General features: G+C 36.8%; 4 protein-coding genes and 1 non-coding gene across 8 annotated transcripts; 2 read left to right on the forward strand and 3 right to left on the reverse strand.

Moving 5' to 3' along the window:
* Positions 1-27: 27 nt before the first annotated feature.
* LOC137945018 (proteasome subunit beta type-6-like) lies at positions 28-7,953 on the reverse strand. The gene is made up of 8 exons (XM_068790882.1): positions 7,663-7,953; positions 6,493-6,569; positions 4,955-5,010; positions 3,067-3,139; positions 2,556-2,667; positions 2,156-2,229; positions 1,111-1,185; positions 28-325 (listed from the first exon to the last, which is right to left on the reverse strand). The coding sequence occupies exons 1-8, from the start codon at positions 7,802-7,804 to the stop codon at positions 194-196; spliced, it is 741 nt and encodes a 246-aa protein (XP_068646983.1). The 5' UTR covers positions 7,805-7,953; the 3' UTR covers positions 28-193.
* LOC137945075 (small nucleolar RNA snoR103) lies at positions 6,201-6,303 on the reverse strand. The gene has a single exon (XR_011110895.1). It is a non-coding gene; the product is annotated as a small nucleolar RNA snoR103 (small nucleolar RNA).
* Positions 7,954-8,777: 824 nt separating the features above from the next.
* LOC137945019 (dolichyl-diphosphooligosaccharide--protein glycosyltransferase subunit STT3B-like) lies at positions 8,778-17,115 on the forward strand. 3 transcript variants are annotated; one of them, XM_068790884.1, is made up of 8 exons: positions 8,778-8,918; positions 9,016-10,001; positions 10,831-11,364; positions 13,406-13,860; positions 14,011-14,133; positions 14,336-14,395; positions 15,021-15,143; positions 16,610-17,115. In XM_068790884.1, exons 2-8 carry the CDS (start codon positions 9,078-9,080, stop codon positions 16,656-16,658), a joined length of 2,268 nt encoding a protein of 755 aa, XP_068646985.1. In that variant the 5' UTR covers positions 8,778-8,918; positions 9,016-9,077; the 3' UTR covers positions 16,659-17,115. The 3 variants fall into 3 exon arrangements, with proteins under 3 accessions (XP_068646985.1, XP_068646987.1, XP_068646986.1); XM_068790886.1 differs by having other exon boundaries at positions 16,649-17,115; XM_068790885.1 differs by lacking the exon at positions 16,610-17,115 and adding an exon at positions 15,396-16,566.
* On the reverse strand, positions 17,073-20,101 carry LOC137943863 (uncharacterized protein At5g23160-like). Its single transcript, XM_068789289.1, has 4 exons — positions 20,011-20,101; positions 18,568-18,818; positions 18,473-18,484; positions 17,073-17,418 (listed from the first exon to the last, which is right to left on the reverse strand). Exons 1-4 carry the CDS (start codon positions 20,099-20,101, stop codon positions 17,173-17,175), a joined length of 600 nt encoding a protein of 199 aa, XP_068645390.1. The 3' UTR covers positions 17,073-17,172.
* A 350-nt stretch (positions 20,102-20,451) lies between these two features.
* On the forward strand, positions 20,452-23,857 carry LOC137944622 (uncharacterized). Of its 2 annotated transcripts, none has more exons than XM_068790320.1 (8): positions 20,452-20,682; positions 21,359-21,389; positions 21,493-21,511; positions 21,846-21,946; positions 22,134-22,232; positions 22,995-23,164; positions 23,288-23,378; positions 23,519-23,857. In XM_068790320.1, exons 1-7 carry the CDS (start codon positions 20,521-20,523, stop codon positions 23,372-23,374), a joined length of 669 nt encoding a protein of 222 aa, XP_068646421.1. In that variant the 5' UTR covers positions 20,452-20,520; the 3' UTR covers positions 23,375-23,378; positions 23,519-23,857. The 2 variants fall into 2 exon arrangements, with proteins under 2 accessions (XP_068646421.1, XP_068646422.1); XM_068790321.1 differs by having other exon boundaries at positions 23,288-23,374.
* Positions 23,858-24,756: the final 899 nt, after the last annotated feature.

The following is a 24,756-nucleotide window of genomic DNA, read 5'->3' on the forward strand; positions in this document are numbered from 1 at the left end:
GCAACCCAGTGATAGATGAAGCAATAGTAGAGACTATGATACTGATCTTTCTTATATCTTCAAATCAAATGAGCATCAATTTCGTAATAGTAGTACTAAATTTAAAAGCCTAATCTTCAGTCTTTATAGAATCACACCTAGAGCCCAGGACGGAAAGACATTTCAGAAAGAGCTTGTTGGAAGTTTGTTATGCTTAGGAGCTCATCGGCTCAGGGCTGCCAGCCGCGAGTACGTCCAGGTACGAGTTGACGGGTTCCAACTCCTCGTGCCAAAGAGGCAGAGCAGCAGGAGGATAAAAGTTTCTTGTCACACCTTCGGAGTTTAACTGCACAATTTACAGTGATTAGCAAAGCGGCAAAGAACAAACACAAATTGAGTGAAAACAACAAAAACCTGCAGCAAGGTAACTGGTAAACACAAGCATCATGGAAAGAATTGAGGAGAATGTATGGAATGCAGGTTGACAATCAAACAGAAATTTAAGCCTGCATATACTTTGAGAGAAGATGCATTTTTCAATTGAACGAATGAGAGCCTGTTTAATCAAATCACACAAGGCCATAGCTATGATTGCAAACCAATATGTACCAATTACAATAAGTTTTTTTAGATGAATTTCTAAGTCCAAACAATTTTACCCAGTGTTTTGGGTCTTAGCTGATTCACTTGAGGAGACCCTCCACCTATTTGCTTAGTAAGATGAAGCCTTCAACCAGTTGAGTTAATCTAACGTTTTTAGTTTTCTTGAGAGGTGATTAGACACACACTATGTCCAATATCCACAGTGAGACTTAAACCCAAGATCTCAAACTAGAAAACCTCCCATGTGTTGATCTAACTAATATCTACTAAAAAACAAAAAAAGAGACATTAAACACTTTCCTTTTCCAAGCTGAAACCGTGTCCTTTTACACAACAAGGTTACAACTAGTCTCCAGGGCTTTATTGGTTTTTCCAGAAGCTGGTCAACCATGTTGTGCATCAAAATATACTTGGGTCCAGAGCTTAGCTTGGTTCAAATTGCTGGATTGGACCCAGTTTTATGGTTTTGTAAGTGAAAAAGAATAAAAGTGCCTCTCAAATTTGAAAAGAATTGAAAGAAGAACTCACAGTAACCGTGCGAACAACACCACCACTTGCACCATCTCGAGCAATAGCAAGGGACACTGCTTTTACGACAAATTTCTGTATGACAACAATAAAGTTAAGAACAATGTTCAAATTAAAAAAAAAAAAAAGGCAATTTAGTATTTCTTACATTGATGTATAAATAGCTTTTTGCCAGGGAAGGAGTGTATATATACATTGTATTCCAAGGATGAGTGGATATCCACCATTTCATAATTTCATGGTGTTCTATAGAGAAAAAACGTTTACTGGCACACACAATGAACTTTTTAATCTTTTTTTGACCACAATGCCATAACTTTTTTTAATAGCCAAAACTTTGTTAGAAAGAAGGGGAGATGGTCAAGGCTGAGAAAACAATACTTCTAACAATGTTGTTAAAAGAACTCTTTTATTTATTTATTCAATTTAAGTGTTAAACCTCATGCCCTAGTGAGACTTCAACCACAAACCTTACACTAGGAACCCCCACCATACGGCCACTGAGACAAAAACCCAATCCATGACAGAACTGTGTCAATGGTGGGTTCCCAACTCAATGTCCAGTATTTCCTGGCAACAGCTTTCAATTAAAAACAAGCAAAAAAAAACAATCTGCTCTATTTGTGATGACATGAAAACACAGTAGCAGACGGCCATGCCATATTTTGGTAATACAATTCTTTGGACTTCATTTGTGTTTGCATGTCACAGATTAACAGTAGCAGAAAAACATTAAATGTATCTAATAAGTTACTGAATCAATTTTGAAAAGATTTCAAAATAGTACATTTTGCTTACACATCTGAAAATTCCATCACCAAACTAGAAAATGAAAAGAGAACTATAATCATAATAGATAAAAATGCAGTGTAACATGGCTTACATGAGCTCTTAACTTTCCTGTCTTTATCTAGGATGTACATAGGATGGAAACTTTTATTTATTTTGCTCAATACAGTAATTGACACAATGTTTTGCCAAATGATTCATTTTTACAGAATAGGTCAAACCAACATAGACATATAGGAACACTGAATCAACAAACCTCGGCCTCATCTTTGGTCATCCCCTCTTTCCATGCTTGATCAAAGAACCCATACAGATAACTTGATCCAGAACCTGAAAAAAGAAAAAAGGTACAAACATCAATTCACCACTCTCACAAATGCACAATAAGTGGAACATTGGCAAATTTCCCTTCAAAATACACTACATCCTAAAATTTGGCAAAATCCATATGCAAAGTACTGGCAATGAATACATGAGAAGTAAATACTTTATCAACTATATTTTATTATGAAGTGTTCAACATGCCTTGCAACCAATCAGTTTAATTTTAAGAATAGAAAAACAAACTTGAATAAAACTAGAATATGCTCGTGTACTAAAGAGATCATGAAACACTACAATTTGAAAAACTTACAGAAGGCATGAAAAAAATATACCTCCAATGGCAAACGGTTGTTGCAATATAGTTCCTCCAAGAGGCACTGCAAATATTTGACCTCCTTCATATTTGTCCCACCCACCAATAATAAGACCAGTCTCCAACATGTTCTTCACAATTTATTAAAGAATGAGAAGAAACAACAACAAAATCAGAAATCAAGTTGTAAAACAAACCAGATGATCAACTATCAGAATCTATGACATTCTGTGAGAGAACAATTTGGTGGCATGTAGAATGCACTCTTAGCATTTGCTCATAAGAATATGAAATAAAATAAAAAATCTTTATTACCTAGTGTCAAGGCTAAGGAAATAAGAATGAGGTCATCCCAAGCCTACTCGGTGACAGAAAGAACAATAGAAGCACTAGCTAAAGATACATTCCAAACAAACAAGAACAAGTTGATCTTGAATAATAAATATTTTCCATAGCCTCATAAAAACTAAATCAAATTTTTCAGTAAAAATTCAAAGGTCAGATACTTCAGGAAGAACAAAAGATCATACCTTATTGTTGTAGGACAATAATCTAACTAAGTTTGCTGCCACTTTAACAGTTGCAGGTTGCCCAAGTTGAATACTGCAAGAAAAATTCAGTAGGTCAACATTTACCAAGATCTAATTTAAATAGAACAAGAAGTACCTTTGATAAAGGAACAAAAATATACCAAAAAAGCACCAGATAGTCTTGCAGTCTGCTTTATAAATGAATAATATGAATGCAGATGGCAAGTAAAATTAGAAATGCACATATTTCAAAAAAAATCAAAAGAACAGTTAGAACAAGACCCACTTGCTCAGTAGAAAATCTAGTTTCTTGAACACATCATTCATAAAAATGTTTATTCAGATTGACAGAGGAAAAGCAAATAACAAATGTGACTCAGACATATTTCCTAGCAGACATTAAATTGCACACGCAGAAGTCACCTCAAAATATAATAGGATAAGATTTTTCAAATTTGAACAGTTACCCAAGAAGTGGGTTGGGCTTTTGTTCCAATGGCCACAGGGGATGGGGGGTTCCGGTGTAATGGTTTGGGGTTAAATCTCGCCAGGGTATTGGCTGCAACATGCAAAAAAAAAAAAAGACTAAAGAAATTAGGCAATATCCCGATGACAAGGTAGATGCTCAAATGCCTGATTTTCCTCTTATTCTTTCTTTTGTCCAAACATTTACTGCTTTCCCTTAGGCTCCAGTGACAACCTAGCACTTCTTTTACAACAAAGAAATGGTGATAAATTTTTCTTTTGAAAGAAAAGAATTACAAGAGGAAGATGAGGGCCCAACCCCTTGTTTGCAATGAAGTGTATTCAACAGCTACAGACTGTTGGGAGAACCCAACTTTAGCAAGCCGATCAGATAGACTGTTGCAACCTCAACACATATTTCTACTCTATTGCCTATGATGAGCAAATTGCTGTTATTTCATAGAAAAGATTGCCTAGTGTCCATAATGAGGATAGTAGTTTTTTAGTCATCCAAGCAATGACATTAGTTGAATCTCCATCCATCACTACAGGACTTGAGTATATTTATGTGAACAGTCTTACATCTAAGAGAAGAGCCCTGGTTTCAGCCAAATTTGATTCATACACCACAGCTGGAACCAAGAAGAGCAAGAGTATATTTCCCTTTTTTCTCTGATGGTCCCCAAGAACAACAGAGTATATTGCCCTTTTTTCTCTGATGGTCCCCCACAGCCCAGGGCAATCAATCTCCAGGGTTCACCAAAAGGCTAGATCATTGACGTTGTAAATAACATACTTAACAATGTTATGCAGAATACTTGTTTTATATCATAAGCCACCAAGTTCTCAAAAAAAAAAGAAAAAAAATCAAGAGCATTAGTTCAACCATGAAACACGCAGAAGAATGGCAAATGATAAATAGAAAATTTAATGCAAAAACATTATAAAAATGGAGCAAGCATGACATGAAAAGACAAATGATTCAAGCCACCACATTAATGGTTGCAAGCATTACAGGGAAATACAGCCACATCTTTGACTAAGTAAATTAAAATAAACTTGTATGCAATCTAAACAACTGAAAGAGGACTAATAGCAGGCAAAAAAATTGCAACTCCACATGTTTATTGGGAAAAAAAAATCAGTGCCATGTCTAACAGTGGAAAGGCAATTTGAAAATTTATAACTTGCTTACCCAAAAAATAACACCATAAAAACTATTAGTTGAAATAATAATTTCATCTCTGAAATAAAGTGATTCACATTCCTGCTGACTGAACATGAGCGTCCAAAAACCATTTAGATGAATCATGTCAAGCTCAATTACTATGACAACATATGTCAATTGGAATGTAGACAACTATAGATAATTGGTTGAAACAATTTAATCCACACAGAAAAGTAATTAATTAGGTTAACTTACGCGTGCTGATCGAGGAAGTGACGAACGTAATCAGAGACAGTTTGAGAATCAGCTGCCTGCAAAAGGACATTGCAAACACTTAATTAACATGATTACCAAGTCATAGGGAAAATTAGAAAAGTTAACTAGAATTTTCATAAAGATCTCTTTTTGAAACACGAGAGAGTTTTAGACCAGTATTAGGAGTTAAATCAAACTATATAAAGTTAGCCTCCATTTTTTTAAGGAAAGTTAAAGTGCGAAGATTCTAAAAAGGAGGTTATTAGACTACTATAATAAAATTTTAGGTGTTTCTTGCTTCAACAAGTCAATGCAGGTTAAGAACTCCAAAAATTTGAGGCATTTCTTGCTTCAACAGATCAATGCAAGTTAAGAACTTCAATAACCTAACACTTGGTGATCTTAGCAGCTATCATGATTCAAACCAGCCAAAAAAAAAAAAAAGTATGAATCAGAAAACCAAACATTCATTGGCATATAACATTATCAATAGCGATTGGCTACAATTCCAAAACATCTTTTAAATCACCATCTCCATTGTTCTCCACCGTAAACTACTTTTAAGTTACCTAAAATAACAATTCCAGCTAAACTGCAAGCGTCACTATTTGAAAACATCAGTAGGGTTCCCAAAGACACTTAAAAAATTCAACATGTAATAGGCAGATTTGCATGAAATACCTTTACAGGGAATTATTGTTACACCATTCCCTTCATTAGATGCACTATTTGTGAACTGATATCAGATTAGAAGACAATGACATGAAGATAAAAAAATTCACACCCACAAGAACAACTTGGGTCAACAGGAATTGATGATATCAATTAGTGTTTGCCACATGAGCAAATTATTCAAATCTAAAATTATAAGCTGGTGAAGTATCTTCAAGCTCAATGTATGCTTGAGTAATATATATACAGAGGTTCTTTATAAGCACCCAAAACCCTCAGGTATGCCCCTCTAAAACCCCCACTCACTCCCTATCCATGTTGATGACAACCTCACAATTCTTAGGCCATCCCTAGAATTAGGGCGACGTTTGAACATAACTGTGAGTTGTAACAATAAAGCTGCATTTGGTGAATCTAAAACACACCTTCAGGCGGAAACCAGTAAGCAGAAGATATAAAAACAACTAGTTTTTCTAAGAAATTATAGCTTCCGAAAACACAATCAGATAAACGTATTCCAAATCTAAAATGACATAAAGATGATCAAGCCTATTCAAGCTCCACATTACTTGTGCAATGTCCAGAGGTCCTTTATGAGCACAAAAAACTCAAAATGCACCCACCTAAAACCTCCATTTACTTTTTGTCCATATTTACAGCAAGCCTGCATTTCTTAAGCAGCCCACCAAGAATTAGGACATGGTTAGAACATTAACATAAAATTCCACAACAAAGACCAATGTGTGAGATATATATTGCATCACTAGAAAATAATGAATAGATCATTCTCAAGTAACAAAGTTAAACCACTGAACCAACTCTAAATATACTATCAACCAACCATCATATAAAAAACACATACATACCGATCCGGAACGACACAGGTAAACATTATCTGTTAGCTCTGTGATTTTGTCGGATGCCCGATTAGCAACATACAATCCTAACACCATAAAAAGAACAATATTCAGTAAAATCCCACAAGAAAAGTATGAAATCAGACAACGTTGTTCAACTTTTTGAAGATGCGCTGATGCATAATTAACCTGAAAATACTAATCTAAGTGGTATTCTGTTTTGAGATCAAAAGAGATCCACCCAGAAGATAAAGAAAACCAGATGGACCCAAACAACTGGATGACAAGCTATAGAAAGCCTTTCATGTCATATAATTATAAAAAATCCAACAACCAGGTCTGCAAGATGAGAGTTCGTTTAGCATTTTTCTTTTTCTTAATGCAACGTCCATGACATCTCTAACAAAACTATTACAGTTCCCTGAAGAATGCACTCACCAGCAATGAGTACATTACAGCAATTAATAACTATATATATAAGGCCGCATTTTATTCCTCAATATGAAACAAAGAAGATTCTCAGATGAAGAGAGAGAAAAAGATGCGAGCCTGGGTTCGAGTTGTGATTCTAGTGATCTGCATGGTCCTTCCTAGTGCTGTGGAATACAGGGTCCCGCACTTGTGTAGTTTAACGTGAGTATTTTACTAAAGATTTTTTGTATAAAAAAACTCTTGCTATCTTCTACTATAACTTTTCATGTGAAGCATGATTGCTGAAATAAAATCATTCGGGTGTTTATGAAGCACACTACTCGTTTATGTGCCACAAAGCCCGTTGTGAATGTGACTGATCAGTTTTACTGGACCCATATTGTAGGCGAGGGAAGATGACAAAGTGCTTTTGAAGGTTGTCAACCACATCAAATATACAGCACCATTCACTGGTCAGATTTCCGAGAACTACCACAACTAGTTCTCGTGGTTTTTGTATTAATTTATCAAATTGCTAAAGGAAAAGTCATGAGCAAGTAAAAATCAAAGATTTGTGTTATTGCGTCTGAGAGAGCAAAAAATTTAAAGATGAAAAGAATGAACTAGATATGACCACGAAGAGGAAAATAAGTCCAAGTAAAACACGAAAAGTGGGACCTTTAAACCTCAAAAGCTTACAAAATAAACCTAGTTTCAACGCAGAATAGAGCGCTTGAGGAAGATGAGATTACAGGGAGTGAAAATCACCAGTGCTGGTTCTTGAATCAGCTCCAAGGACAACCCCGCCGTTGTAAGTGACGCCGATGATAGTCGTTCCCATCGAATGGGGCGCGTCCAAATTCGGATCCACGTCCGAGGACGAACATAATCGGGAGAAGTAGGAACTCATGAGGAGCAACAAAAAACTTTTTCAGTCGACGGGAGGGAAACCTTTCGCGATCGCAACTGGGAGTAGCTGCCTACTGGTTCTCAATCGGAAATCTGCAATATAATGTTTGCGGCTTTTGTAGTGGTACAAGCCATTACCCAGATTTAGGATTTCTTGGGGCACTGGGCAAGGGATAGCCGACGATGCCGCGATTACTTGAATACCCGATTATCCGATTGCCCGATTATCCGCTACATAAATTAATCTCGGTTACAAAGTTAAGAGGATATTTAAAAAATGTATTTTAAAATAAGGCGAGGTTAATCCAATACAAAAAGTCATTTAATGTGAAATAGCCGGCTAAGATAGCCATTGATCAGACGGTTGTGAAATAGACAACTAAGATAGTCATTGATGAGATAGTTGAGATAATCATTGATCATACTTGGATGGTTGAAATAACGTTTTTATGTTTCGTACCAAATAATTTTTTGTATTGGACCCATTTTTTTTATTTATATTATATTATAAATTATAAAAATTATAAATAAATAAATTTAAATTCATATTATGACAAAATAAAAAAAACTCTTGAAACATAAAGAGAATGAGATTAAACATTAAGTTATTAATAGGGTGAGAATAATTTCACCATTTTCCTAGGGATAAGAGTGATTAATCCTTGTTCTTCCCCAATTTAATCTCTAATACGGTTACTTCAGCTTGCTTGATCGGGTGTCCGGATTCTTAGACCATCCGGATGCTGTATCTCTTTTGTTCCGTCTCGCCAATTTGGTCTTGCAAGAATGGACGGTGACCACCGGCTCAGTGATCATTCTACGGACTTGATCTTGAGTCAACGATGGTTCACGTCTGTGGCCCGCCCCGGTCCACTTGTTACCATGACGTCGAGCCGTCAAGACGACGGGCTCGCGTCGAGCGCAAGATCACACGACGCACGCTCGTTTCGATTAAGATGTCATCCTCGTCCTCGCACTCGTCGTCCTGGTCGTCCTCGGTTCGGATCTAAAACCTTGACGTGGGCTTTTTATGCTCAACACTGGAGTCTTCGTTCCTAGATACCAAACTACGGTTCGTTTCTCTTGCGGCGATCGTACATTACTTTCGTCTCTGGGTATGATTTGACTCCTCTTCGTTTCAGATTCCGTTATTCGATGCACATTCTGTTGCCTTTTAAGGATTCTGATTTTTCCTTTTTGTCTTCTGAGAAGGAATTATGAGATACTGTTAAGTGTTATCGGTTCGTCGAGGATCAGGGGCTGTAGGAACCAAAATGGGTGGGAAATCGGAATCCTTGAATAATGTGAAGTCCGGTCAGAGCACGGAGGGGGCAGTGCATGTCAGCATGAAACCAAAGTTTTTCGATTTCTCGCTGAGAACCCTAAAACTGAAAACTAAGCAAGAGGAACTTCTGATCCGCGTCACTGTGTTATGTCTTGTGTATGTTTTAGCATTTATCATCCGGTTATTTAGTGTGCTTCGGTACGAGAGTATGATCCATGAGTTCGATCCGTACTTTAACTATCGTACTACACTTTATCTCACTGAAAAAGGGTTTTACGAGTTCTGGAATTGGTTTGATTTTGAGAGCTGGTATCCACTTGGTCGGATTGTTGGCGGGACGCTTTACCCTGGTCTTATGGTCACTGCTGGTGCAATTTACTGGGTCTTGCGCTTTCTGAGATTCTTCGTTCACATTCGTGAAGTTTGTGTCCTAACTGCGCCATTTTTTGCATCAAACACTACGTTGGTGGCTTACTTCTTTGGAAAGGAGCTATGGGACTCTGGCGCAGGTCTGGTTGCTGCAGCCTTAATTGCAATCTGCCCAGGGTTCATTTCTCGGTCGGTTGCAGGGTCCTATGACAATGAGGGAGTAGCAATTTTCGCATTGCTGTTGACGTTTTATCTCTTTGTTAAAGCAGTGAATACTGGGTCTCTAGCATGGAGTCTAGCATCTGCATTTGGGTACTTTTATATGGTTTCAGCATGGGGTGGTTATGTATTTATTATTAACTTGATCCCGCTTTATGTGTTGGTTCTGCTTATTACGGGAAGATATTCCATGAGGCTTTATGTTGCATATAATTGCATGTACATTTTGGGTATGTTACTTGCCATGCAAATCCGATTTGTTGGATTTCAACATGTGCAGTCAGGTGAACACATGGCAGCTATGGGCGTATTCTTCTTGCTACAGGTATATATTTGAACTGTTAATATTTTTCTTGACTATAAAAGCCTTCTTAAGTGAATACCTATTCTCAGTGTTATTGAAAAAAACGAAACCTTTTGATGAAATTTAAACTGCATTTTCTGTCTTTTGTATCTGGAGTCAAACACTCTTTCGACGAGGGTATGGAATGACAATTTAAAACAAGTCAATTTGTCTAATGTTATTTATGTGCTCATAACTTGCTTGCATGCTTCCGTAACAATCCCTTTACATTATTTTTCTCTGTATTATATATATATGGATTTAAGGGCATTTGACTGAGAAATAATATGCAGTTTCTGTTTAAAATTGTCAGCTCAATCTTAACTGTTCTGTTAAATGGGTTTGAGACTGTAGATGTACCTGATTTCATTTGAGAGCTCATAGTAGGAGATCAATGGACTGATTGCAATTAAATGTGTTTGAGGAATCTATTTATACATTCTAGTTTTGTCATTTCAGTTTCTTGTACCTGCTACATAGTCATGATTTAGAGTTTCAGAAGAACATTTTTCCTGAAAACTTGTCATTAAGGATCAAAGCTTTCTAGTTTTCTGTGGATTTTATATTTATAGAACATGCATTATGTGCGTGTTTGGTGTAATGGTTTTCTCTATATTTCTGAGTTAATTCCTTTCTCTCTATCTTTTTTGTTTTATCTATTTTTTATCCTACTACAATCAATTATATTGAACAATAAAACATCCATCAATTCACAATAAAAAAAAAAAATCCTACTGCTATTACCATGATCATCCAACTGCTTGTTGCTGAAGACTAGTTGGAGAGCTAATATCTGATTATCTATTTGCAGGTATTTTACTTCTTGGATTGGGTCAAGCACTTACTAAGTGATACCAAATTGTTCCAAGCTTTCTTGAGAATTACTGTAACCTTTGCTGTAACGGTTGGGGTTCTTGCCCTAGGAGTTGGCACAGCATCTGGCTACATTTCTCCATGGACTGGAAGATTCTATTCCTTACTTGATCCTACATATGCAAAGGATCACATTCCTATTATTGCCTCTGTGTCTGAGCATCAACCAACAGCATGGTCTTCTTTCATGTTTGACTTCCACATCCTTCTCTTCCTTTTCCCTGCTGGCCTTTACTTCTGCTTTAAGAGGTTATCAGATGCTACCATATTTATAGTCATGTATGGCCTCACAAGCATGTATTTTGCTGGTGTGATGGTTCGGCTGATTCTCGTTGCTACACCTGCTGTATGCCTCATTAGTGCCATTGCAGTATCTGCCACTATAAAAAATTTGACGTCTTTGGTGCGAACAAAAAACAAGGTTTTGCATACAAGTGCTGGCAAGAGTGGCGGCACTAAGGCTTCTGCAAAAGTAAGTTCCTGCGTCTATGTTGAAGCTTCTTACTTTGCTCAAATGGTACTCTATGTCTTCTAAACTTGTCTATGAACAGTATTATAGTTGCGATTGTGGAGGATTTTGTGCTGTTACAAGATGTAGGCTTGTAGGAAGTTCCTCCCTCCCCTCTGTTAGTAGTTTAAACTTGTGAAGTTGGGTCTGAAGCCTATCCCAAAATGACCAGCCAACTTAGGAACCATCTTTCCTAACTAATAAACTCAAGATCTTTATACTTGCTAATCCATATGGGACTATTCCTTAACACTCTCCCTCACGTGTAGACACGTGGATAATTTGGGTGGAGGCCCACATACGAGTACTTGCTCTGATACCATGTTAAATTGGGGCCAAGGCTTATCCCAAAATGACTAGCCATCTTAGGAAACCTCCTTCCCTAATTAATAGACTTAATATATTTGTTCTCACTATTCCATGTGGGACTATTTCTTAATACTCTCCCCTCATGTGTAGTCAAGTGGATAATTTAACATGGTATCAGAGCAAGTACTCGTATGTGAGCCTCCACCCAAATTATCCACGTGCCTACATGTGAGGGCCTTCACCCAAATTATCTACATGCCTACACATGAGGGGGAGTGTTAAGGAATAGTCCCACATGGAATGGTGAGATCAAAGATCTTGAGTTTATTTGTTGGAAAAGAGGTTTTCTAAGGTGACTAGTCATTTTGGGATAGGGCCTTGGACCCAATTTAACATGGTATCAGAGCAAATATTCGTATGTGGGCCTCTACCCAAATTATCCACGTGCTTACACGTGAGAGGGAGTGTTAAGGAATAGTCTCACATGGATTAGTGAGTACAAAGTTCTTGAGTTTATTAGTTGGGAAAGAGGTTTCCTAAGTTGGCTAGTTGTTTTGAGATAAGCTTTGAAACTAATTTAACAAAACTTTAGTGTCTTTTTATCTTGAATTTCTGGCTTTTTTTTTTGCCTAAAATATTTTTGAATGTTTGATTACGCACACAAGCATTACATCCCGTCCCACTTGGTAAGATTAGAATCCTAGACCTTGCATTAGAAACCCTTCTACATGACCATTGAGCTAAAGGCCCAGTCCACATGGACTTCCAGGTTTTATTAATTCATGAGTACAACTAGAGATGGAAAGGCAATTGACTCAGGCTTCGGGAGGAAGGCAGAGACAAATCCCACTGCTACATTGTGACAAGAAACATGCCCTTTAGGAAGACTTGGATGCTAATATACATGCAAAGAAGCGCAAAATTTCATGGATTTCATCATAGATGTGGCATGGAAGAAGGCTTGCACCTGCCCATTAACGATGGCCAACTTCTCTTAATTAACTACTAGAGTAGATAAATGCTGGTGAGTGCTTTAAATTCTTGTTCAGCAGGGCCACAATGATGTGCTGGGTCAGAGATTGATGAGGCATACAGACTGCTCATGCTTCTTGACTGCACCACCTATTAGCATTCTTATTGTCCTGAAACTGCTATGCAGTGTATGATATTTTTCCAGTTGCATTGGAAATCTGTGGCTTCTTTAACTCAGCATCATGTTATTGCTATCTGTTACATCATTTCCACTTTTTCTGATGATTTTTTTTCACATGACAGTTGTATCAGTTATGGAGGGATTTTTTTTTTTAAATTAATTTTATTTTTTTTGGGAGAATGCCAGAGGCAATATATTTTTTATTAGTTGATTGACCAGGTTGCTCGTGGGACAGTTTGCTGTTTGCATGTGAGGGCACTAATGTTGTCTTTTCATGGAAACTATGGGATCAAGATCTACCTTTTTTTTCTTCCTCTTTGAAATTAGCGATATGCTTTCATTGATTGACAAAACTGAGATACATGCTAGGATACATGCTAGATTTTTGGTGATCCCTCTTGTATGATCTAATATTTTAAGGAAGTGAATTATTATGGATTATGCGGCATGTTCAATCCTTTCTGGTTGAGGCTTAATTATGTTGGTTTGGAGGAAGCTTTTAATAGAAGTTTCTGAAGGTCTCTTAAATTTTTTATCTTGCAGGGTGTGCAAGACCAATCCTTGCCTTTCCAAAGAAATGGTGCCATTGCTTTGCTTATTGGTGCTTTCTATTTGCTTGCAAGATATGCTACACACTGCACCTGGGTTACGTCAGAAGCTTATTCATCTCCCTCAATTGTCTTAGCTGCGAGAGGACCCTATGGTGGCCGTGTCATCTTTGATGATTACCGTGAGGCATACTTCTGGCTTCGCCAAAATACTCCTCCTGATGCTAAGATCATGTCTTGGTGGGATTATGGGTATCAGATAACTGCCATGGGCAACAGAACTGTCATTGTTGATAATAATACTTGGAATAACACGCATATTGCCACTGTGGGGCGTGCTATGTCATCTTATGAAGATGAAGCATATGGAATTATGCAGTCTCTTGATGTGGATTATGTACTTGTAGTTTTTGGGGGTGTAACTGGCTATTCTTCTGATGACATTAACAAGTATGCTTTCACACCTCTCCATGTCTATCTTGATGTGTCTTTCTATCTCACTCTCTCAGAGTGAGGTTTTATGGACTTCTATACATTTATATTTTCTCCTGGTCTATAACTCTATTGATATTTTCTTACATTCTTGATATGTTGTGATAGGTTTTTGTGGATGGTGCGGATTGGAGGAGGTGTCTTTCCTGTCATTAAGGAACCTGATTACCTTGTGAATGGGGAGTATCGTGTTGACAAAGGGGCAGCACCAAAAATGTTGAACTGTCTTATGTTAGTTACTTAAAAGTGTTTGATTTATTTTTAATGGTTAAAAGTGTGTATGTGTGCAAAAGGCTGACACAAATATATGCTGGCAAATATTTTGGACTTTCTTTTTTCTACTTAAAACTTCACTTTTACTTTTTTCTTTCCGATATTTCAGATGTGGCTTCTTGTGCTTCTTTTTTCTGAAAATGAATTTCATGATATTCAGGTACAAACTTTCATACTATCGTTTTGGAGAGCTTACTACAGAGTATGGTCAACCCCCTGGGTAAGTGATCTTTCTTTTATATCGGTCCATTTGGCAATTAAATTGTAAGAAAAAATACCAATTAATTTATGTGACCAAATGTTAATTATTGAAGTATTTTTATTTAAATAACTATTAAAACATATTAGTAGTTACATGAATTAAGACATGAATTAAGAGTGGGCCTTATCTTAAAACTGATGGTGCACTTGATATTGTGACATTTAGGGGTGTTCAATTCACTATGTTGTCAAAAATTGCAATTTCTATTAATACTGGGAAATCATATGTCTTTAGAGGAGTCTTGAGGTTGAACTTTTGCTTGTTTTTATACATTTGTTTGGTGAAGCTGCTGGTGCCAAGTCAGATCTAAGGTGGCAAATGATTGGAAGGGCTCTAATCAACTATCATAACCTAGAAAAAGAATGTAATCAAACATTGTCTTAGCTTAAGCATGCATGATTACTGAGCACTGATAACTTAGTAGTGCAGTTTGCAGAAAAAACCTTGGACGATGTGATTCCATCTGTCTGCGTTTTATATTTTTATTGTTCGCATTTAAATGACAATCTGTTGCAGAAATTGATATTTTGAAAAATCTACTATGAAATCCTGTAATCCTTTTTCATATTTTCTATGGTTGCAGGTATGATCGTGCTAGGGGGGTTGAAATTGGAAATAAGGACGTCAAACTTGAGCACTTGGAAGAAGCGTTCACAACATCTAACTGGATAGTTAGGATTTACAAAGTCAAGCCACCTCATAATAGGTCATGATCTATCTCTCTCACTCTCTCTACAATCCCATGCTGCAGGCTGGTACTTAAGATTTGTGAGGAATTGAATTTTGACATAACTCATGTGCTTTATTTAGAAATAGTGATACCATGGCTGAGTTCTTATATCCAGGCTTTATTATTAGTGTAAAGCTCCCTTTTTCTTAGGTTATGACCGTTTGGAATATCTCTTAGTAGTTACTAAATTGATGGGAAACTAACCCGTCTTTCATACTATGGTTGCAGTTCATTTACCAATTGAACATCATGAATACAAAAGAAAAAAAGGGTCCTTTTACATTTTTTTCTTTGGTTCACTAGAATTTCATCAACAGTAGCTTTCTATTCATACTGGAAGCAAACTCATTTGGGTCACTTCCAATTATCAGAGGTTCTTTAGAACCACAGTCACTGCAGAAGAGTAGGTAACAGGTTTGATCACATGCATCTTGCAATTGCATAACTGCATATTGGCTGCTCCAATCAAATATCTTTTGATTTTGTGGTCAGCAGCATCCACGAGAATCTTTAGCAAGTTATCAATATGGTGATGATGCAAATTATTTTGTTGTGGGTGCTGCACTGGCTCCTTGTACTATCAGTTCAGTAGTGTTTAATTTGACTTATCTAGTGAGACCTTGTTTTGCGATGTGCCATTTGTGCAGCACATGGTGGTTCTCTTTTCTTGTCCATCACCTAACTAAAATTGACAAGACTCTTCTTATTAAGGGTCTGTTTGGAACCCGAAACAAAAGAAAAGAAAATGAGAATTTGACCATTATTATTCCCAAAAAATAGTTAGTGAAAAGGAGAATTTGATAATTTTCTCATTTTTACTTACTATTTTTGGAATAATAATAGTCAAATTCTCATTTTTTTATAGGGGTTCTAAACAGACCCTAAAGCCCGGCTCATTTTCTAGGTCTGACAAAAAACTGGAAGCTTTAACATATTTTTTTGGGAAGAGGGATAGAGAATTTATTAATAGAAAAAAGAACAGCCCTGCCTAATCAATTGTAAACAACACCAAAATCTGCTCTGCCAAATGAGGCAGCCTTTATAGGAGATCATTTCCTATTGTTGAACCCAGCTTTTCAGGGCATAGCAGTTCCCTATAATTATGATAAAAGGGTCTCAAATAAATGAAAGGGCTGAGGGGACCAGCGTAGGATAAGATCACTTTGCTGTGATGATTGTGAAAGACCCTCTTATATTCAATGGGGCCAGGGTTTCTGAAGACTCCCATCAAAATCAAACAACCCAGATTCAGGGACATTGTTAATAATATCCGAGTGTTCTTTTGTAGTGTTTTTAACTGTTTGTTGTTTGTTCTCTTAATACTTTCCTGATTTTTTTTCTTCTAAGACTCACTTAAATTGAGAAATAGCTCTCTTTCGTCTTCTCTATGTGATCCTATTTCCGGTTCTAAAATTTATATTTATTTTTAATTTTCTTGACAGTTTCCATTTTGTTTCTTGTCTCCATTGTGCATTCTCAAGTGACATATAAACCGCTGAATGGTGAATTGTGTTGCCGTGCTTTTATATGGCAAATTTAGTTCCTACAATGATACTTCCTTTCCGTCACCATGATTCAACCTTGTCATTGCGGTCCAATCTCTCCATGTGAAAGGGAGATGTGGAAGCCTCAAATTAAATGTTTTTTCATTGCAATCAAGACCCCAGCTCTGGAACGGATCGATGTCACATCCATTTGTATATGGTTGCAGCTTCTCTCCTTGTCTTCTCACCTTGACTATCCTTCTCTATTGGTCTTTTTGGAACCCTCCATTAATAAAAAGGGTAGAAGAAAAGAAAGCCAAGCGGCTGTGACTTGAGAAACTTCTGGCAGGTTTCGGGCTTTATTTGTGCTCCTCACAATGGTTTTTGTACAAGTAACAGGTGAAATAGAACTACCCGGGAAAATAACCATACGGAGAACCGAACCGATGCCCGTCTCCTTCAACGTAACGTAGCCACCCCGTGTGTGGACACACTAACGTGTACCTCTAAACCTCCACGACCTACAAAATCTCAGCCGGATTCCGGCGGCTCCGCTCCACCAACCCCTCCATCACCACCTTCTTGTTGGATTCAACCGAAACCATATCTTGACCACCCAAATCTGGCCTAGACCCCGATCTGGCCTCCTTTCGTAGCCGGGAAATGAAGTAGACCCAGGCGGATGTGCAGAAGACGGCACAAACGCGGCCCCAGAGGAGGACGGCGAGGGCGATGATCAGGATTGACATTCCGACGACGGGGTCCAGGTCTCCGGATTTCCGGGAGGACTGTCTCGGTTGGAGTTTCCTTCGACCGGAGGCAGGGAAGGAGACGGAGCGGGCGGGCTGGGCGAAAGGCTTCCGGGTGTTGACCGAGGCGGAGTGGCGACATGTGGCGCAGTAGGAGGTGCTCGGGCCATCCGCAGGCTTTTGGGGCTCGTGCGGGGGCTTCACCCGTTTGCACTTGGCCTGGAAACAAAAAGACAAATATCCTTGTCGTTTCATTTTCTCGCGAGAAACTCATCCAATTTTTTTAAAAAGTAACTTTAATAAGGTAAAATAGGTTAATTAGTTGATTTTCTTTGTTCATGACCAGAGAGGTTTAGTTCTAATTCTGTTTGAAACCCTTAGAAAATAAAAAATAAGAAATTTATTATTATTATTAAAAAAATAGTTGATAAAAATAATATAATATTAATTTATTATTATTATTATTTATTTTTTGAAATAATAATAATAATCAAATTTTAATTTTTTTTCCATGGGTTTCCAAATAGATGGTGCTCTAATGAAATTTGAGAGTTATTTGTATTTAGAGTTACTATTAATTAATTTATAATTTTATTTTGTTCAAATGGCAAATGAATTGTTGAAAACACTAATGTTAATATTGCATAATGTGTAATATTTTTAATGTGAAAATTAATTTATTTTTATTAGAAAAGTTTTTTATTGGATAAAATTCTGATTAAATTAAGTTAGAAGGAAATTTGAAAAAATAAGAATTATTTAATATTTATTAATTGATTTTATTAATTTTTATTAGAGTAATAGTAACCTTATTTCAAGTCTTATTTAGTATTTTTAAAGAGGAATAAAGAAAAATCAAACAGAAAAAATTCCTTTTAATAAAAAGAATTTATTATTCGGTTTATTCCCTGTAATTTCCCAAGTACTAACACACCGAAAACAAATAAATTCAAGCAAAATAGACCCAAGTGAAAAATCTCGTCTGCCGACAAATTCCGGAGAAAACTCGAGACGACCAAAAAAGCAAAAACCTGATAACAGAAAAATCCGAAAACGGGTACCAAAACCGAATTTTCGATATTCGAGTCCGAGTTTACAATCTCTCACCTTCCTCGCCCGTTCACGACCTCCGTCCTCCGCCGCCGTCGCCCCCTCCACCGGCTTCACCTCCTCCATCTCCTCGACGTCCACAACCGCCGCATCAACCGGCACCGTCTTCTGACTCTTCCACCCGAGCATTGTCTTCGACCTCCTGATCAGCCTCCACAACGATAACAGCCCCCCCTTCTTCTTCTTCCTCGATTGAGACCCAGCACTCTCCTCCCAAGTCTTCATCTTCCCATCGACGAAACAGGCCCCGAAGCAAGAAACCGTACTCGATCGCTGCCTCGTGCCTTTCTCCGCATCGTCGTCGTCGGCTGCAGCCATGAGAGAGAGAGAGAGAGAGAGCCGAATCAGGGAGTTGGACAAATGCAGCGGCGTCTCTGGATATATCTTCGTCGGCTGGATTGAAAAACGGGGATAAAATAATGGGGATTCGAAGTAAAAAATTGGAGGCCGAGAGGAGATAGAGAGAGAAGAGAGATCTCTGGTTCGTCGTCGAGGGGGGAGGAGAAGACTTGGACAGCGTGGCTGCGTTGCGCTCCCGACGCAATTTCGGTCTTCTCACGTACAGGTTTTTAAGCCTTCCATTTGGTGGTTTTACGAAATTAGCCTCGCTCGGTTTTTGGAAGTTTCTTTAGAGGCGTGGTTCGTTAGATTAGAGGGTTTAATTGATTGGCTAAAATGCCCCTATACTCTTTCTAAATGACTTTTGAGTTCTGATGATGGCTCTTATTTATGAGGATGATGTAAAAAATATTAAAAAACTAGTTAAAAAAATCTAACTTAGTTTAGTACTTGAATTTAAATGAAAATATATAATTTTTTATTTCTAATAATTAAAATATAATATAAATTGCTTTTTTAATTATATACATATTCTTATAATAAAAATATAAAATATAACTCATAAATAAATAATTGTCGTATTTTCTTCAGTAAAAAAGTATCTAAAATACCATATGACACCCCTTTCGAACAACCAAAAATCTATATTAAATATTGTTTTTGGTAAATAAAATGTTATGAATAAAAAAAAATCTGTTTAAATTCATGGCTAATTAAGTACTTAATAGTAATAATTTGGAGTTCTAAAGGCTTAAAAATAATTTACAGGGTTAAATTAGTCTTTTCATGTATACACATGATGGCGGATCCGGTTCATGGGTGTCCTCGCATTAAAAGACCGGCATGCGCCGCTCGACCGGGTATTTAACGACCAACTAACCCTGTCAACTTTATGAAATCCGTCAACTACCCGATTTTCGTCTCATTTCGATCTTGAGGGCCCACTTGTAACGTGGGCCCACATGACGAGATCCTGGTGGACCTCACACGCTAGTAACCGGGTTAATTATCCACCTATCGGATCCCCGCCATTTGCGGCGTTCTAAACGGACTTTGGCGTGGGGACCACGGCAGGACACTTTCGATACATAACAGTAAGAACGGCGACTCGGATGAATTAATTCGGTTTTGGAAGATGGCGAGTTGGATTTGGGATGAAACCTAGCTGATATCTATTGGATTTTACCCTATCCGATATACATCGTATCGGCCGATACATATTGAAAATCCGATTCGCCCATCGCAAGCCCATCTTTTGTATTGGACTTATTATCTCCAAAATGAAGTTGACTCAGATCGTACTCAGGGTGACTCAAGGGGAGAATCGCGCCAAGGGGAGATCAGTGATGGGCGAATCGGATTTTCAATATGTATACATATTGATGGGCTTGAGTATATTCCACTTTATTTGAAATCGCTGTGGATTCAGTTTTGGCCCGAGTTTTTCCTGAATCCAAGTCTATACACAGTTGAATGGGCAATTCCACCACCAGCCCAAGTTTTTCCCTTTCGTAACGTCCTATCAATTATATATAGAGCGGTTACGGTGTTACGGCCCAATAACGATTCGTGTAAGTCCATCTGTGATTCCCTGTCGAGCAGAGGCTGCTGAAGACTGAATAAGAAATTCTCTCGTCAGAGAGTGATTGGAGTGGAGAGACAGGAAGAAGAATGGGCAAAGAGACGGTGAAGAACGCTGAAAAGTTGGTTTTGGCCTCCATGAATGGTCGGGACGCTTCACACGATGCTGCTCATGCTTTTAGAGTTCGAGACCTTGCCCTCTCCCTAGCCAAGGAAGAAGGATTGACTTCTTCCCTGCAAACGCTGGAAATAGTAAGCTCTACTCGATTGTTCTTCTATTCCAGATTGACTGGAAGCGTGTTAATTATTGAAGGCGAGAAATGGGAAAATGGGTGAGAGCTAATCTGTGATAGTTCTTCATTGGGCGAAAAAAGTTTTGAAATTCAGTGTTATCCCTCATGAAGAAGCCTGTAGCTCTCGCAATTGTTTGGGTGAAATGGGCTTATGCATAAAATCGTCTCCTTTATGATTGATATGTCAGTTCCATAATTCCACCATTGTACCAGTAGATAATTTAGTTAGAAACCCAATTGACAGAATTCTGTACTGTAAGCTGTAATGGGTTAAGTTGGGCGACAGGTATCATTCAAAGCTTGAGTGAGAACTCAGAAGAATGAAGATGGGAACTGGCAATGGTAGAAGTAAAGATCAGCCAGTGATCATTTAATCAAAATCTGTCTTTTAAGCTTCCTCACGGTAATGGTGCATACGTAGTCTACGCTAACGCACCCTATTGATCAGTCGTCAGTCAGTCAGCAGAATTAATAATCTATTTTGGCAGCGGGAGAAAGATCGAATTAAAAATCAATTTCAGGAGAATTGGAAATACTTTTAGTTGTCTTTCTAATGTATAGGGATTTCAGTGAATGTCACTTTGATCCTTGCTCTTTACTATACGATCTTACTCTGTTTACCTTTCCTCTGATAGGTGGAGATTGCAGCTCTTCTCCATGACATAGGCATATCTCTCTCTTAAAGTTCTTGCTTTTTTCTCTGTTCCTCTCTGTAATCTTTGTTGGCTTTTAAATATATTAATTTGTTGTATTTTTCTCCCTCTTGCAGAAGATCACAAATACGTAAGGTGAGTAATCAAGGAGACCTCTAGTTAAATATTGATTAAGTAATTTTCATGTGGCTGTGTTGCATTTATTGCTTCCTGATTCTGTTGTAGGTGTCTTTCGTTAAACCTTCGAGTTTCAATTTGTTAAATCCATTTTGATTGGATCATTATAGTGGGTAGGAAAGTTTTTGTGGTGTCTGCTAAATCCAGGTTCATTTGTATTTGCTGATTTCTTTGTAATGTTTAGGGTATAAGGGGCCTTTCCTCTCTGGCCTCTATGTATTTTTCTCTTGGAATTGCCATCTCTGAAAACAAAAGTGGTTCTATAATCTTCCAATCTGTGAATTCGGTGCAGTGAATTGTCTGAAGAGGCAAGAATTGTTGAGAGGTTTCTTGAGGAGGAAGATTTAGAGGACAGTGCTAAGGAGAGAATACTGAAGATTATTAAGGGAATGGGTATAAAATCGTAGCACTTTCGTCATTTGCTTTATTTCAACTTTTTATTTGTCAGTCACTGTCTTTCGCATTTCTTCTTCCATTTGGGTTATATTCCCAACTGAAGTGCTTACTTTGTAATTCAGAAAAATATTTCTTAAAATATTGCTTGAAGTTTTTAATACTCTGGGCTCATTTTTATTTTCAGGTTTCAAAGATGAACTTAATCAGAAAGGGGTTGTTGACGTTTTACCAGAGTTTGGTGTTGTCCAAGATGCTGATCGTCTGGATGCAATTGGTGCCATTGGTTAGTATGCTAGAACTAACCATGTGCAATTTATGCCTCTCGTTACATGATTAGGCTCTTTAAGCTGCTCTTTGTTTTCCTAAGGATTGTTACTCGTAAGACCCATGTCCTTTAAATCTCTTCTTTATGGTCCGAGTGAAAACTGATTTCCCGAGGATGGTACCATGGACGTATTGGTGCCCTTTTGGAATATGAGACATTGAACCATCTGTTTCATACATTGTGCATTTTATAGGTTCTATTCCATCACTGTCATATGGTTCCAGGTCCTTTTAAACAGGTTGAATGAAAGAGTCTGTCTTGTTGAATATGCCCACAAGGTCATTACCGAAGTTTTCTTACAAATTCTGTATTCTTTATAACGTTTTATGCCATGGAGAATTTTAACGGGTTCGCATTATCATGTTTTGAAGAAAAAAGTTAAATTTCAGTGAAATCTTAAACATGAGAAATCTAGTAACCAACAGCAGTTGTCAATGGATTGAACTAACAGACGAAAGATGGTTCAAACTTCATCATAAAATATAAGGATCTGCATGCAAATAAAACTGAGTTATTGAAGGTTACCTGGTGAAATAGGTGCGCTGAGATTGCAAGCAGCCATTGGAAAGACAATAGTTCTTGCATGTTTGAAGATCTTTTATGGTAAATTGCATGTCTTTTCCACAACAGAGTCGATGCCATTCGGACAAGGAAACGGTGCTGAATCTGTTTTTCTTTCAGTTGTGCTATTTCAATGTCTAATTTCCACTCTAATCTCAGGGATTGCCCGTTGTTTCACGTTTGGTGGAAGTAGAAAGGCCATATTGCATGACCCCAAGATTGAACCAAGAGTAAACTTGTCAAAGGAAGAATATGTGAAGAATAAGCAGACTACTATAAACCATTTCCATGAGAAGCTTCTCAAGCTGAAGGATATGATGAAAACAAAGGTGAGCTAATATCCTCTCCTGTTCTGTACTTTTTCTCTGTTAATAGGACAAAAACATTTTTTCTCAGTTTTATCCTTAAAAAATTTACAATGGGTTCTGAAATTTTGGATTGTTAAATATCAGGCTGGCCAGAAAAGAGCCGGAAAAAGGCACAAATTCATGGAAGACTTCTTGAAGGAATTCTATGAAGAATGGGATGGCAGAGCTTGAGTAGGTACTTCTATGCGCTTTCTCTTTTACATCCGCTGATCGAAAACAATCGAAAATGCTTGACCTTGCCTGCTAGAAATGCATTGGCTTTCTTCAAAGAATACAAAACTACATTTTTATTATTTTATTTTATGTTTTTTACAGATCACATATCTTAAGGGCGGTTCTTCTTACCATTATGAATGGTTAAGCTGGCTTCATTGCACAAGAAGAATTAAGAACTCAAAAGTTTGGGGTGATGTAGAAAACAAATAGAATTGACTTTGCTGTGGCAGATCCCAAGCAACAGTAATTTCTTATCTGTGATTAATATGGATTCTTGATCTCATTTGTATTTTGTCATCTCATGAGATCTTTCATATTTTTTTGATATTTCAATTTATGTCAACTAAAGAGATTATACTGTAAACTGTTGAGTTATCCAAATTACAGACCTGTATATGATAAGCAGGAACTGATCATACTACTGAGCTCCTAAACCCCTGTGAGTGCACACTTTTTTCTTCCTTTTTTTGGTATGTTCCACCTTGTTTTAATATTCTTATTGAATATTTATCTGGATTTGACCTAGATATAAGGAAGCCTGACTCAGTTTAGGCCTCATTCCAAGTCCAAATGGTAGACTGGAATATGATGAATTTATTATATAGGTTTCTTTCTTTTTTAAACCTTGTAATTATTTTAATTTTGTATTAAATATTAACACCCTTTAACTACATTCTTAGATATCCGGTTTATATAAAGAAACTGAATTCCACTTGAATCTAACTAAAACTTGAACTCGCCCTTTGGCTAACGTAGGCCCTATTAGGAGTACACTATGGCCAGTGAAAATGAATTACCTAGGTAATTCGTTTACTTGCTCACTTGCTTTCTCACTTTTGTTTTTCTTACTCTCCTTTCACTTTTGCATCAAGATATTATAAAATTAAATATTTTTTAAATTATTTTAATTTATATTTTTAGTAAAATATTTTTTATTAATTTAAACAAATTAAATTTTATCTTAATTTGTTAAAAAATATTTAAAATAATTATCTTTAAAAAATTAAATCTAATCAAAGTAATTTTATATAATAAAATTCTCTTTTTTATTTGTACAAATTTATAATTTTAATATTATAAAGAGAATTTAGATATTACAAAAGTAACTATTTTTAATAATTTTTTAAATGTTTAATTAAATAAATAATTTAACTTTAATTTAAAAATTATTTATTAATTTAAAACAAGTTAATTTTTATTTTAAATTTAATTAATTTAAAAACATAAAATATTTTTTAGTTTTTATTGTTTTAAAATAAGTTAAATTTATTTTTATTTTTATTAATTTAAAAACATAATTTATTTTTAAATTATTAATTAATTTAAAACAAGTTAAA

The sequence above is a fragment of the Aristolochia californica genome, unplaced genomic scaffold (assembly GCF_029961685.1).
Source record: "Aristolochia californica isolate CCGP_79_NKW_82.1479 unplaced genomic scaffold, dmAriCali1.0.hap1 SCAF_11, whole genome shotgun sequence".
Lineage (NCBI taxonomy): Eukaryota > Viridiplantae > Streptophyta > Magnoliopsida > Piperales > Aristolochiaceae > Aristolochia > Aristolochia californica.

Bases quoted from the DNA above. Each gene is read 5' to 3' on its own strand.
- LOC137945018 (XM_068790882.1), bottom strand. From the start codon at position 7,804: ATGAGTTCCTACTTCTCCCGATTATGTTCGTCCTCGGACGTGGATCCG. The intron at 6,570-7,662 runs GTGATTTTCACT...TTATGGTGTTAG, and splicing joins TGATTCAAGAACCAGCACTG to GATTGTATGTTGCTAATCGG. The intron at 3,140-4,954 runs GTAAGTTAACCT...TTTTTCTTGCAG, and splicing joins CACTTCCTCGATCAGCACGC to TATTCAACTTGGGCAACCTG.
- LOC137945019 (XM_068790884.1), top strand. From the start codon at position 9,078: ATGGGTGGGAAATCGGAATCCTTGAATAATGTGAAGTCCGGTCAGAGC. The intron at 14,134-14,335 runs GTTAGTTACTTA...CATGATATTCAG, and splicing joins AAAATGTTGAACTGTCTTAT to GTACAAACTTTCATACTATC. The intron at 14,396-15,020 runs GTAAGTGATCTT...CTATGGTTGCAG, and splicing joins GAGTATGGTCAACCCCCTGG to GTATGATCGTGCTAGGGGGG.
- LOC137943863 (XM_068789289.1), bottom strand. From the start codon at position 20,101: ATGGGCTTGCGATGGGCGAATCGGATTTTCAATATGTATCGGCCGATA. The intron at 18,819-20,010 runs GTTTCATCCCAA...TCATGGCTGCAG, and splicing joins ATCCAATAGATATCAGCTAG to CCGACGACGACGATGCGGAG.
- LOC137944622 (XM_068790320.1), top strand. From the start codon at position 20,521: ATGGGCAAAGAGACGGTGAAGAACGCTGAAAAGTTGGTTTTGGCCTCC. The intron at 22,233-22,994 runs GTTAGTATGCTA...CTCTAATCTCAG, and splicing joins GGATGCAATTGGTGCCATTG to GGATTGCCCGTTGTTTCACG. The intron at 23,165-23,287 runs GTGAGCTAATAT...GTTAAATATCAG, and splicing joins AGGATATGATGAAAACAAAG to GCTGGCCAGAAAAGAGCCGG.